Source organism: Nyctibius grandis, chromosome 17, assembly GCF_013368605.1.
Source record: "Nyctibius grandis isolate bNycGra1 chromosome 17, bNycGra1.pri, whole genome shotgun sequence".
NCBI lineage: Eukaryota > Metazoa > Chordata > Aves > Nyctibiiformes > Nyctibiidae > Nyctibius > Nyctibius grandis.
Window position 1 is genome coordinate 3,454,777 of NC_090674.1, and position 12,401 is coordinate 3,467,177.

General features: G+C 36.6%; 1 protein-coding gene across 7 annotated transcripts in view; it reads right to left on the bottom strand.

Moving 5' to 3' along the window:
• VPS13D (vacuolar protein sorting 13 homolog D) overlaps positions 1-12,401 on the bottom strand; it is a 94,447-nt gene that overhangs the window by 49,066 nt on the left and 32,980 nt on the right. For 5 of the 7 annotated variants that reach the window (XM_068414976.1, XM_068414972.1, XM_068414974.1 and 2 more), the window contains exons 37-48: positions 11,938-12,027; positions 10,784-10,924; positions 9,442-9,564; positions 8,738-8,812; positions 6,412-6,517; positions 5,916-6,068; positions 5,170-5,305; positions 4,118-4,165; positions 3,204-3,354; positions 2,422-2,632; positions 1,040-1,287; positions 187-378 (exon numbers count right to left, since the gene is read on the bottom strand). In XM_068414976.1, the coding sequence (XP_068271077.1) occupies positions 187-378; positions 1,040-1,287; positions 2,422-2,632; positions 3,204-3,354; positions 4,118-4,165; positions 5,170-5,305; positions 5,916-6,068; positions 6,412-6,517; positions 8,738-8,812; positions 9,442-9,564; positions 10,784-10,924; positions 11,938-12,027 (1,674 nt within the window). The remainder of the gene's footprint in view (positions 1-186; positions 379-1,039; positions 1,288-2,421; positions 2,633-3,203; positions 3,355-4,117; positions 4,166-5,169; positions 5,306-5,915; positions 6,069-6,411; positions 6,518-8,737; positions 8,813-9,441; positions 9,565-10,783; positions 10,925-11,937; positions 12,028-12,401) is intronic. The other 2 variants (XM_068414978.1, XM_068414977.1) reach the window with 1 other exon arrangement.

The following is a 12,401-nucleotide window of genomic DNA, read 5'->3' on the forward strand; positions in this document are numbered from 1 at the left end:
TATCTGCTGTAACATTCATCAAACAATAGCTGCTGTAAAAAAAAATTAAAGAATTCCTGCAACTTTAATTCCTCTTAAGTAGTGTTTGAAAGCTCTGTTTGGCTAGAAAGCAAATCAAAACACTGCATGAAATCTTTATTTCCCAGTTCATGATTACAGCTATGATAGAAAATACTGTAAACTTGCCTGTTTTGTTGATTAACCAATATGGTGCTGAAATTAGTATTTTTAGAGAACCTTCAGCACGACATACAATCCTTATGGTCAGATTCAGCAGTCGTTTGTTGACATCATACAATCGCATCCGCACCATGTAGTTTTGTGTCCCAGGAGGGATCAACAGCTCTTTGCAGATCGGGAAGTTTTCTAGCAATACGCCTACAAAACCAAAACAAAACAAAATGAAACATCACCCACACAGAAACATTAGTTTCTGATAAGCAGACGGGCTGGTGTTTCGTCTGGCTTGATCTTTCTGAATATTTCATACACCTTACCCAGATTAACATTTAAATCTGCCCAGTGTAATAACCTCTGACGTCAGGAAGAAATGCTTCAATTTAAGTCACAAAGAGGAAAAAAAGTTCTGTAAAGAACCCTGCTTAGGGCTAATTACTGCTTTAGGCATCAGAAGTCCAGCCAGTGCTGAATAATTCCATACATACTCTCAACACCAACTTTTTCCATTAGAAAGAAAACAGCAAAACCACACAAAACACTGGGAACTTATTTGATTTATTCCCTTCTTTATCACTGTTCTCTCCAGTTTCCACTGTTTCCACTCTCAGGAAAATGAGAAAAGAGCCCAATAAGGAACAGACCAAGACATTTGGGGGAATGATGGCAATATTAGTATTATTTTTGGATGTGTGCACTTGGTTATTAACTATAAGAAGCCCTGCAACCCAATGAAATAATCATATAAATGTTTTCCATTTTTTAATTTTTCCATTCTTGCACTAGGGTTCCTTGTACAAGAAACAATTATATTGAGGTACTCTAGGAGGATCAGAAAGTGGTATGTGAAAAAGAACCTTACCAAGCTCAATGTTCTGAGATGTATCAGCTGTGTGCAGAGCTGCCTCTTTGCCAGGCTTTAACGTCCCATTAATCGGCATTCCTTTAACGTAGAACTCGAGTTCACAAGGTAGCAAGTTACATATTACCACTGTTGGCAAGAGATAAATAGTATGCCCAGGCTGTCTGAAAATCTGTTTAGCGCTGTCAGAAAATATGTTGGAAGGCATGTAATCCGGATAATTGTCTTTCTTTATAGCGACACAAAACCTGTGAAGGCAGAAGTATGTGAGAAGTCATCAATGGACTCAATGGAGTAATTGAACCCTGTCTTTGTGTACTGCACTAAATCCCACAACAGACTGTAACTTCAGGACTGACAGCAAAACCAGCATTTAGAATTGTTCTCCACATAATCACTTCAGGGTTTGATTATAAGGTATTTTGTATTCATGCCTAACATTCAGACAACAGGAGTTTCCTGATTTTAATCAAAGAATTAATTTAGTCACACAAAAAAATTCATCTGTTCAAAGACCTAACAGAAAATTGCTTTTACAGATTACCCACTTTAAAACCAACTTCCATAAACTCACAGAAACATGGTATCGACTATTACTAAAAAAAGACTTTAACTATTAAAGTAAACTATAATCATGTTCTTAAACATTAATGCTGAAGGTGTCCTTCTTCCCAGTAGGTATATCCTTGCTTTGGCCACCTGACACATCAGTTTTTCATTAGTTTAGGTAAAAAAATGAGTAAGTAAACCTTCATTTTAAATAATTTGTTAATTTTCCTCCCCGTGATACATTCAAAACCAGCATATTAAGAAATGAACTATGGAACTGACATGCAGCAGTAACGATATAGTATGAAAAAATCATTTCCTGAAACAACTTCCATAATCTCTATTCTAGTATTTCCTAAATTGAGAGCATACCTAAATCCATCACATCAGATAACTACAAAATTCCATTAAGTCCTCACTATGCAGTGACATTTTTGGGCTTAGAACGGAGTACGGGACATTCAGGACAAAGAGTGAGTACTTGCGAACACACTGTGGCAAACCACTCATCATTCTCAGTGAGACAGACTAGATAATTTAACACTAAGTCCACATTCTAACCTTTTGTTTTTTACAATAAATATTAATAGTGTGCTTACTTTGTATTCTCAGACATTTGCTAATAGGCACTGTCAGAGGGGCTTCAAGGAGCCCTGCAGAAATACAGCAGTTATCCTTCGATGCTTTCTCATTATTCAACCAAACAAAACATCCCATTAAACTGCAGAAGCTTTCATCTCTGAGTGTTTTCTTTTGTCTTATTTACTTTCCAGTATTTCACTTATCAGAACAAGATAACACAGCTTACAGAAAAATAATTAGGTCTTAATTACCTGAAAAATCGGCTATTTTCAGACTCCATTGAATGACACTCTCGCTTGCTGCTACACACTTCTGCCGTCTTCTGAACATTAGTCCAATGAATTGGAGCCTTACAGAAAAAGACTCCCATTCCTTTTGGCCTGGCTTGCAAACGCCAAGATGTAAGATGTAACGGAATAGCAAAGGAATCTCCTGGCATAACTGCTGGAAGAACTACAGGTTCTGCAACCAGAGAAGAAAACACACGTATCAAAACAGGCCCCTTTACTGAAAGGCATAACATTTTCAAATAGTACGTCTCAAATTTTTGAAGCAACATGTTTTGTTTTAACACAAAACACTAGCTACTTTATGTTTCAAACATCAACCCGCTGTTTTAAGCCCTATCAACAATCTGTCAGCAGATTTTTTTCCTTTGATGCTTTAATGAAAATGCTTATTTCAAAAGACCTCATTTGTTATGTTTTGGGTACATTATCAGCGTATCGCTACACTTCTAGACTGCACCTTTGCGTGCAAACACCCGAAACCTTCTTGACTACTGCTAAAAGATACCACATGCTACATGCAGAAATAAGACTCAGTCTTTACAAAGTCTCAGCTTTTTAACCTGAATAATAAGCAAAAATCCTACTGGGTTCTCTACCTTACCTTGCTGACCATTTTGTTCTTAACATTTCCCATTTCCCCTCCAGGGAGGTCTACTTTGCTGTCAGCCATTAGAGGCAGTGGTGAATCTTCTTGGGGAGGAAGCTAAAATTCCCAATAGTATGGAGGAATGTACACCACTTACTGTCAGGAGCAGAAGGACTATCTAGTCTTAGTTCCATTGGTATTTCCAGCTTGTTCTTCACGATCAAGGCTGAGCGCACTGTTATCACTTTCCGAGCGCTACCCTCCATGGTAACTTCAAACACCACACGAACTGGAGGCAATGAAGAAAACTGGAAGATATTTAAAAGCATTAAAAAGCTCAGGTAATGATGATATCTAGAAGAGGGACACCTCATTTTTGCAGCAGTAACTGCTGGAGTAAAAACTTGCCAACTGAGTCCAACCATGTGCAACACCTAAGGGATATATAGTTTCATAATAATGATTTATAATCCTGTACCTCCTCCTCAAAACACAATAAAATTAACCATGAAAAAGCAATTCCAAATACTAACTCCACTATCTTTTTCAAAACAATGCAAGTTCAAATAAGAGCAATATAGATCCTTAAAGAACACTTCATACGCTATCTCACTATTACATTATTTTATAAATTCATGGTGTCTGAATTCCAAGCCTCATATAATTAACAGTCACTCATCATTCCTATCTGTTAAACTAAAAATTAAGGTGGTGTTTTCTTAAAATATTCATACTTTCTTCACTCTTAGCTGCCCTTCTACTGTGGTGTTTCATCTCCTACATTACACAAAGTCATTGCCACTTTGATCCTGAAAACTACATTTTATATGGGCTCACATGCTGGAATTCACATATTGGAATTTAAGACCCGTTCTTCAGCCAATCATTTACACTGGTAAGGAAAGGTGAGTCATGTTAAATACTTGTTCTGATTTGAAAGTTTGTTTTGTTTGCTTGACTTCTGTTTCCTTTCTATTGAAAAGGTTCTAGAAGGATGGAAAAGCCAGTTCACTTGTAGAATTATGCTAATCTTATTTAAGTAATTCTCAAAAAATGAAAATATATACTCACGTAGACTTGTGGATGTATTATATTTGTTCTACTTATTGGGCTTCCAAGCTGGGAGAAAAGTAAACAAGTTAAAGTTGTTAAACTTCTAAGATATTACTCTCAGTTGTAATACAGAACATTACTACAGAAGAATAAACTAAATATTTTCATCACTTTCTGTTTCTGATCTTCAGTACAGCTTGGAAAACATGTCAGAACTATATTAGCAAAACCTGTTTGTAATGCTGCTTTAAAAAGAAATGAAGCTGAAGGAAGGAGGTTTGTTGAAAAAGAAGAAAAGAAGCTATAGAAGATGGTCCTGAACAGCAATTCTCATTAATTCGCATCCTTTTCCTTCAATAACCAAGTCACAGAGATGATGCTTTTCACGCTTCAATATGAAAACATCAGAAATTATTCAAATAAGAGACTACTGGCTCTTGTCAGCAGTATCATGAAATTAAATTCTAATCCTGCTTTATACCAAAAAGATCTCAACTGCAATTCCTCCAGTGCTCAACAATTTTCAGTCGCTTTTCTCAAAACGTAACTAGTTTCAAAATCCACAAAATCATTTTTATCGAGCCCCAACCACCAACTGCCAGCCTGCTGATTATTAAAACTGCATTTTTCCTTCATGACAAGTATATTTTGTCTAAGCAGCCACATATTTCAACAACGCCAGGCTTCCAGGAAATTGCCAGTGTTGTTTATTTTAAATAAATTAAAACACATGAAAAGCATTCCTGCAACAGATGAAATAAAAATAGCTGCTGAAATGCTGTGCTGATTTAAAGCTCAGTCTCCATGAGTCCACGACACCGTCACTAATATATTAGCTCTGTCACTGGAAGCTCTGACTGCTAAGCACAGACTAACTGCTGACTGCTCTGTGTTTTTGTTATGCATAAAACTGCCAGTCAGGAGCCGAGCATCTCCAAACTCTCCCAATCCAAGCTAACTGGAAAAAGGACAACCTCATAGAGCAGCTCCTTTAAGATCAAAATCTTGGAGACATCATTACTCTCAAATTACATACTCTATTAAAACTAACACTCAAAATCAGAACTTACAGTAGAAGAGGATGTGTTCTTATCTGGTGCAGCATATCGGAAAAACGTTCCAACTTTGTCTACAGATACTGGACTTACTTCTTCCCAGCCATTTACTCTCACTTGCAACTGATGAATTCTCAGATCATGCGTGTGCCTACCAGGTTAAATCAAGTTAAATGACTATTAAGCATTATTATACAGTGTAAATGCCAAACAGGTCAAACCAAGAACATCCTCTGGATTCTGAAAAAAAGAGTTTCACTGTCTCAAGAGTTTTTTCCATTTCATGGATAAAGACAGACCCGATTTTACGTCCATTCAATTGTTATACCCTCCTTAATGAACATACAGAAGTACAACTATGTCATATAAGCAAAAATAAAAGCATGCTATGTATTTGTTAACAAGTTCTACTAGTTCTTAACACTGATAACACGCTCAACAACCAATGCAGACCCCCAGCCCCAGTCCTTCAGAATAAAGGACATATGGTTTGTAACTGAGGCCCCTAAGTCCTTCTAAAAGCTTATAATGATCCAACTCGCATCTAGAAACGGCTGCCACCAACAGCAATATATGCTGCTTACTAGAAACTGCTAATTTCACTCTATACAGGAGTTTTAAATATTTAAAAACAAAACATTAACAGGAGATTTTAAAAAATATCCACTTTCTATTTAACATCTGCCAGTGTCCCAACAACTATGATCCTATATGTTCCACATGAGTGTGTCAAAACACGTCTCACAGCCTGGTCCCTTCACCTGTGTCTGAGTTTCCCTCTGGCTTCAAATTCAAACGGAATCTCTTCCCCTGTGATAACTTCTTGCCATTCACTGACATTATGGGCATCACCCAGCAACGTCCCGTTTTCCTCAGGAACAACACCTGGACTCCCACTGTGAGACAGTGCAGCCCTGTGAAGAGAATCACATCATTTCACAACCTGACAAAATTACTACTTCAAGTCACAAGTGCTTTTTCATCTGCCTCAGTCTACAGCAGTCCTGCAGTAAACACATACACATCACGAATATTTCAAAAATTTTCAAATTCTCTCGGGCCTCCTGAGTAAAAATAATCCTTTTCTTAGTAGTAAAACTATCTCACGGTCAAAGAAAAGGCTCTTAACTAAGGAAGACTGGGAGTTGCCTATGTTTCTCTGCAAGAAAACAAAAGCACTGCAAGCAATAGGGTTCGGCTGACACGGTAGAGAAGCCAGAGAAATATTGTCAAAGTGATCCCCCAACAGCTTCTTACCGAGTAGGTGTTGTAGTTAGGGTAGCAAACCACAGAGTGCATCCGGTATGATTTCTTAGAGCAAATGGGACAAACGGCTGCCTACGTTTTGGAGTCTTCATTTCAGCTATAAAACAGAATACAGATTTGTCTAAATGCTTGTGAGAGAAGCGTTCATCAGATGCGAATGAGACACAATGGCTGGAGAAGCACAACCTGCGCTAACTAAAGAAAAACAGATCAAAGAAAACAGGATAACGGATTACTAAAACCACTTAAAAATTTAGTAACTATTATAAAAATGGTAGAAAGCAAACAGAAAGTCATTTCATTTGTTTGTATCAAGTCTTATAAAATACTATGCCTCCAGTTATAACTAACATGTAGAAAACCTAATTAAAAACCCAATCATAATCAGTAACTTTTCATGTACATCCAAATGCTCATAAAGTATTAAACACACAGTCACTTATAATTAAGATTTATGCTCTATTTAACGTGATGAATAAGGATTATCCAGTACCCTCTTTAAATGGGACTTTTATCTTCAGAGACTGAACAAGTAGAAATATTTTCCTATACAGGACAGAGCCTAGTTAAAAAAAGTATGAAAAATAATTTGAATGCAACCAAAGGTAATCTGGTTTTGTTAAAAAACAGACTGCAGAACGAGAAACTTCACCTACGTTTGACTTTTTTCAAGTATGCATTACTAACAAGCACACAAGTGTTACTCTCGTCTTCCATGCTGCAGTACATATCTGTGAAAATACTTACTGTGCTTGGACAGAAAAAAAAAAACCCTGTCAAATTCCAGTAACTACTTAAAAAAGAAGATAAATGGCTGCTCCTTAAATACATACATCTTTTTGTATGAGAGAAGTAGAAAGAAGGCACATGCAATAAATCAGCTGCTTAAAGCAGAAGAAATGAAATTTAGAAAGAAATGAGAGACAGAAATGAAATCTGTCTCACAGAACTTATCTGCAGTCACTCCAGAGGCTGACTGATATCAAGGTGAAGTACTTCATGTTCTGAGATCCATTCATCCCACTATGACATGTGTCTAACTAAGCATAACTTAAGCACAGGTTTACAGAGGCAAGAAGGGATAACACAGGGAGGGTAGGTAAGTTTTTGAAGGAGTTATTAATGATCACACACAACTGTCTTCCAAATCAGTGACAACAAATTCCTATATACCTTACATTGTCAGTGGAGACTTAAATCTGATCCCTCTAAAGCTAACAGAGAAAGTTCTTTCCAATTAAATGGCAAGAAGATGAAATTCTTGAAAATGAAAACTCTGATTTTTTGCCAACTGCAAATAAAACAAGCTTTTTAGTGTTGAGCTTGACTTTATACAATTTTTTGGCTAGCTCAGGTTCTACAAAATTACAGACCAGGAGCCAAAGGAACTTTTACTCTGGCATTTAAACAGTTGTCAGTTTATTTTTTGAGACTTAAAAAGAATTTTTGGGACTATGGCCTGATTTTCAAAAGAAAACACAACGTAAAAGTTGCATTTTGAGACTAGTGCCTGAAAATAAAGACTACCATCATGAGGAAGTTCTTCCATAATTCATTTCATTGCAACACCCACTAAAAGTCAAGCAATAAATATTAACAAGGTTTTGTTGTTTGTTTTTTTTTTTTCCACAAAAAAAACCTTCCTGAAAAATACCCCAACAAAATTAATCCTTCTATCATTTTCCATTTTTGGGGCTTTTTTCTAAACATCTACAAACTGTCTGCAACCACTCAGAGAAAATGTTTCTAAGACGCAGTCTGAATGGGCCACAGATGTAGATTTATAGAACGCTTTCTCTCCTCCCATTCAGCAACTTTTCTACAGGGGCAACTTATTTATCAAGCGTGCCATTTTGTCTTCCATAATGTCACAAATCTTAAAAAATAAAAATTAAGAAATCTTGCTTTAAACTGGATGGTTTTGCCCGAAGACTATACTGTTAAATATAAAATAAATAAATTAACAGGATATTTATTAGGAATATCTTGCTTCCTAAGGCTTATTGAGAACAGATTGTTCATTCTGAAGGCATCTTAAAGTTTTAAGTAGCTAAATATACATGCTGAATCAAGCATAAGTACGTATACAAAACATACTGTTGGATATTTTTAGAATAGAAAATTTAAAAATTTTGTGATTTTATTATGCTATTTTTAATCACAGTACACTGTCTCTCTAGAAAAGGGTGTTTGTGTGTTTGTTTTAAATGGAGAGGCCAATCTACCAGCAAGTCACACATACAACACAGTGTTTATTGTACAAGAGCCTTCCAAAGAAGAAAAAAAAACCTTTTTGACTCTCTCTGCTATACAGTACCTCTAGCATAGATTTGATGCTCTAGGTTAGTCAAACTGGCTGTACTCCTAGTTCTAAGGTAGACAAGAGGAAGGCCTGGCAGACAGGAAAGACAAAGTTAGTAGGTAAGAAAAAAACCACACAAGTACAGGTATAATTTTCCGCATCATGCATCAGGAAAGATACAGACAGTTGCCATCATGCAATCTGTGTATAAGTCTCTATCCATTTGCTTACACTAAGCTGGCATTTGAATTACTAAAATTTCTTCCAGAAGTAACACTGGGAGAAAAGAAGCTGAAAAAACCAGCTGCACATCAAGAGCTATTACTTAGAGAATTGTTTCACCAGTATAACAGTATTTTTTCCAAAACTCAGTCATTTAGGTCTTCGGGGGTACAGAAAGATCACCTCTGAACTGCACACACCCGAAACTCAATACTCTTATTTAATAGTCACTCATTAATTGAGAATGTGTGACAAAAAAAGGAAGCAGAACTAGCAATGCAAAGTCTTCATTCAAAGCTAAGTAGCCAGAAAGGCTTTTGTTTTTAAAGAACTAAACACAACTGAACAGAAAATAGCATTTTTGTCTTTTTTGCCAAATATGTCTAACAATTCATTGTATGCTCTGAAGACCAAATACTTATGTTTGCAATACATTAGACAGATGACTGTGTATGTCAGGACTGTTTAAAATAAAGTGTAATCAATGAGTATCATACTCTGCCCAAAACATGGTGGATCCACCGAAGAACCCATCCAGTCTTCTGAACTGATTACATTCACTTCTTTGTCCTGTTTACAGTAATCCTCCATCCATGACTGTTTGGTACAGGTGTATTGTTCTAGAGGAATATAAGCACAGACAGCAAATGTCTCCAAGGTGGCAGTAAACAAAGTAATTGAAAAGTATGTTAAATTCACAACACTAAAGTTACTCCACTTTAATGGTGAAAGTTTTACTTCACTGCTTTTTCTATGAGCCTCTTCCATAAGTTAAAGACAAACAACAGCTCATGAAACTACAGTAGTGTCTTCAAAAACAAATTTTTTATATTCTTAAACTTTTTTAAACTTTCAGTGGAATTTCATGTTCTTAAGATACTCCTGTGGCAATGTAAGAGCTCTCCCTGCAGAGGCAATTAACCTTAAATATTTTCATGTTAGAAGCAGTTTCTAAATTTTTTTTTGCTTTTCAAGAGGTACATGCACATTCCTGCATAAATATCAAGGCACCAACAGAGTCCTCTGGCACAATATTAATCATAAACCAGCCTTACTACTTGTTATCACTAGCATTAAAAAGCATCATGGGAACTCTTCAGAATCATTGATTTGCATCTTTTCCTCCCACCTTGCTCCCTCTTTCTGTCAGCCCCACAGGCCTTGCGGGAGGAAAGAAATAAATATTCAAGGAATCAGGAAGGCTCTTCTGTTACATATGCAAGTTCAGGCATTTATGTCGTCTTTGTCATGACCACCAAATTATTCAGATTTGCATACAGAATAAGCAACAATATTTCTGGGAAATGCACACAATCACAGTCTCACAATGCAGAAGCTGACATGAAGTTTGAGTTAATGATGACCAAAGTATTTTGATTTCCTGAGGTGGGAATTGACAGCTCAGGTTTTCAGAAACTGCAGAACTGAAATGAGTAGCTCCCCACTATGCCTGTCAATGTACTGAAAAATTACGACCTTATCAAAATATTTTTGAGTACTGTAAAGTATGGAAAGCTTTAGATGAAAGCCTGTTTCTGATTAAAAATAAATTTCAAATAACATATGAATTTGATAGAATTCATATGACCAGCAAAAGAATTCCTACTAACCTCTAAAATATGTAGCTCATGTCTTTACACTTTCACAATATCTGATAAAATACAGGCTGCCTGAATGCACACCTGTGTACAGTATCATGTGAACTATCGAGGGACTTGGCCAGATCTCCCTCTCTCCATCCATGGGACACCAGCAGGACTCAATTAGAAGTGTCTGTCATTTTCCGTACAGTGAAAATCAGACTGTATGGTGATGCTCTCGGGGAACACTCCTACATACCTATGAAGACAGAGGTAATGTTTATATCCAAACGGTGTTTAGCCTTTACTTCCAGCTTCAGTCGGGACGGGTGGAGGCGGCTTGAAGCTTGTTGTTGCCAAGAAACTGAACAGGGCCAGGGCTCGATAAACGGCTCCCAGCCTGAGAACAGACAATGTCACATGGATTATACATTTGAAAGCCACGTTGGAATGCTGTTTGCATACCTAAGTATTTAATAATGCACCTTTAATAATGAGATCCTCTACTTTCAACCTGTGTTCAAGATGAACTAGTTAGCCTACAGATTTAATTTACTACCTAATACTAAGTTGCTCTACCTCCTCTATTTGAATCAGTGCATGCTATATGCAGGGTCTTGCAGAAATATCCTGATTCCGAGGAAAGCATTAGAAGGCAATTACAGCTTCATATTGAATTTAGCTGGAACTAAGTTCTCTGAAATAGTTTTGAAAATGATTTTCACACAATTATACACAAGTTGGCCTACTATTCAGTATCACAAAAGAAAAAGGTCTAAAAGCTATTTTAAAAAACCCACCCTACGTATTTTTAAAAACAGAAAAACTACCTTGTTATTTACAGATAATTTCTGAGGTGGTTGTCACCAATTTTATAATAGAAAATCTAGTTTCTCACAGTTCAGAGAAAACACAGAACTAGATCATTTCTTTTGTAAGTGGCTGACTTGTATTGAGGCATAACTTGCTTTTTTGTATCTAAAATATAAATTATGATGGTCGTCTTAGGCTAATCCCTTGTCTTCAGCCTAATCACCTATCCTCACGTGCTTTTCCTTCCTGAAATAATTTACAAACTGAATGCATCAAAACAATTAAATACTAAAAAAGTGAATAGAGATGCCTAGTTACGTAACTCTCATGTTCTTGGATAACCTTTTTATGCAATTACATTTGAAAACTTCAGTGCAACTTTGACATCACCAATCTCTCTACTTTCCACGTCCCTCCATCTGATACCGAGTTAGGATATCTTGTCTAGGATCACATGTTCTCACACACACGCTCACAGAAGTCAACCTTTCACATTCCCTTATATGCATTTCATGTTGGATGAATTTCAAGCTACTGTAGTAGGCAAGGCTGTTTTCCTAAACTCAAATAAAGGAAACAACAAACCCCCCAGTATTTCACCTGAAAGCTCACGATTGTAATAATCTCCAGAGAGGGTAAAATGAGCATAGCCTTCAGGGCTGGCTCTCAAATGTTGGAGAAAATTCAAACCTGAAAAAACAAGTGAATGCTATATTAATGCAAAACAATCAAGTTTCCTGATTTTGTGAACTGTTAAGTAAGCAATGGAAGGTTTTGTCTTTTAAACTGAAATGGTACAAGAAGTGTATCATAATACTCTTCAAAAACATTTATAGACAGCCATGCTTTACAACATGGAGCCTCTCTAGGGTTCTGCTCAGGACAGATTCCATTTGTTATGGGATGTATAAAGGGGAAACCAGAATGTTAACCCTACGAAGACTGTAATCTTCTTAAAAACAAAACTTAAACCAAACAAAAACTAAACACAAACAACAACAAAAAAGAACCCCCCAAAACCCAAAACTCCACACAACAACCACTACCACCACAACACTGTCAGC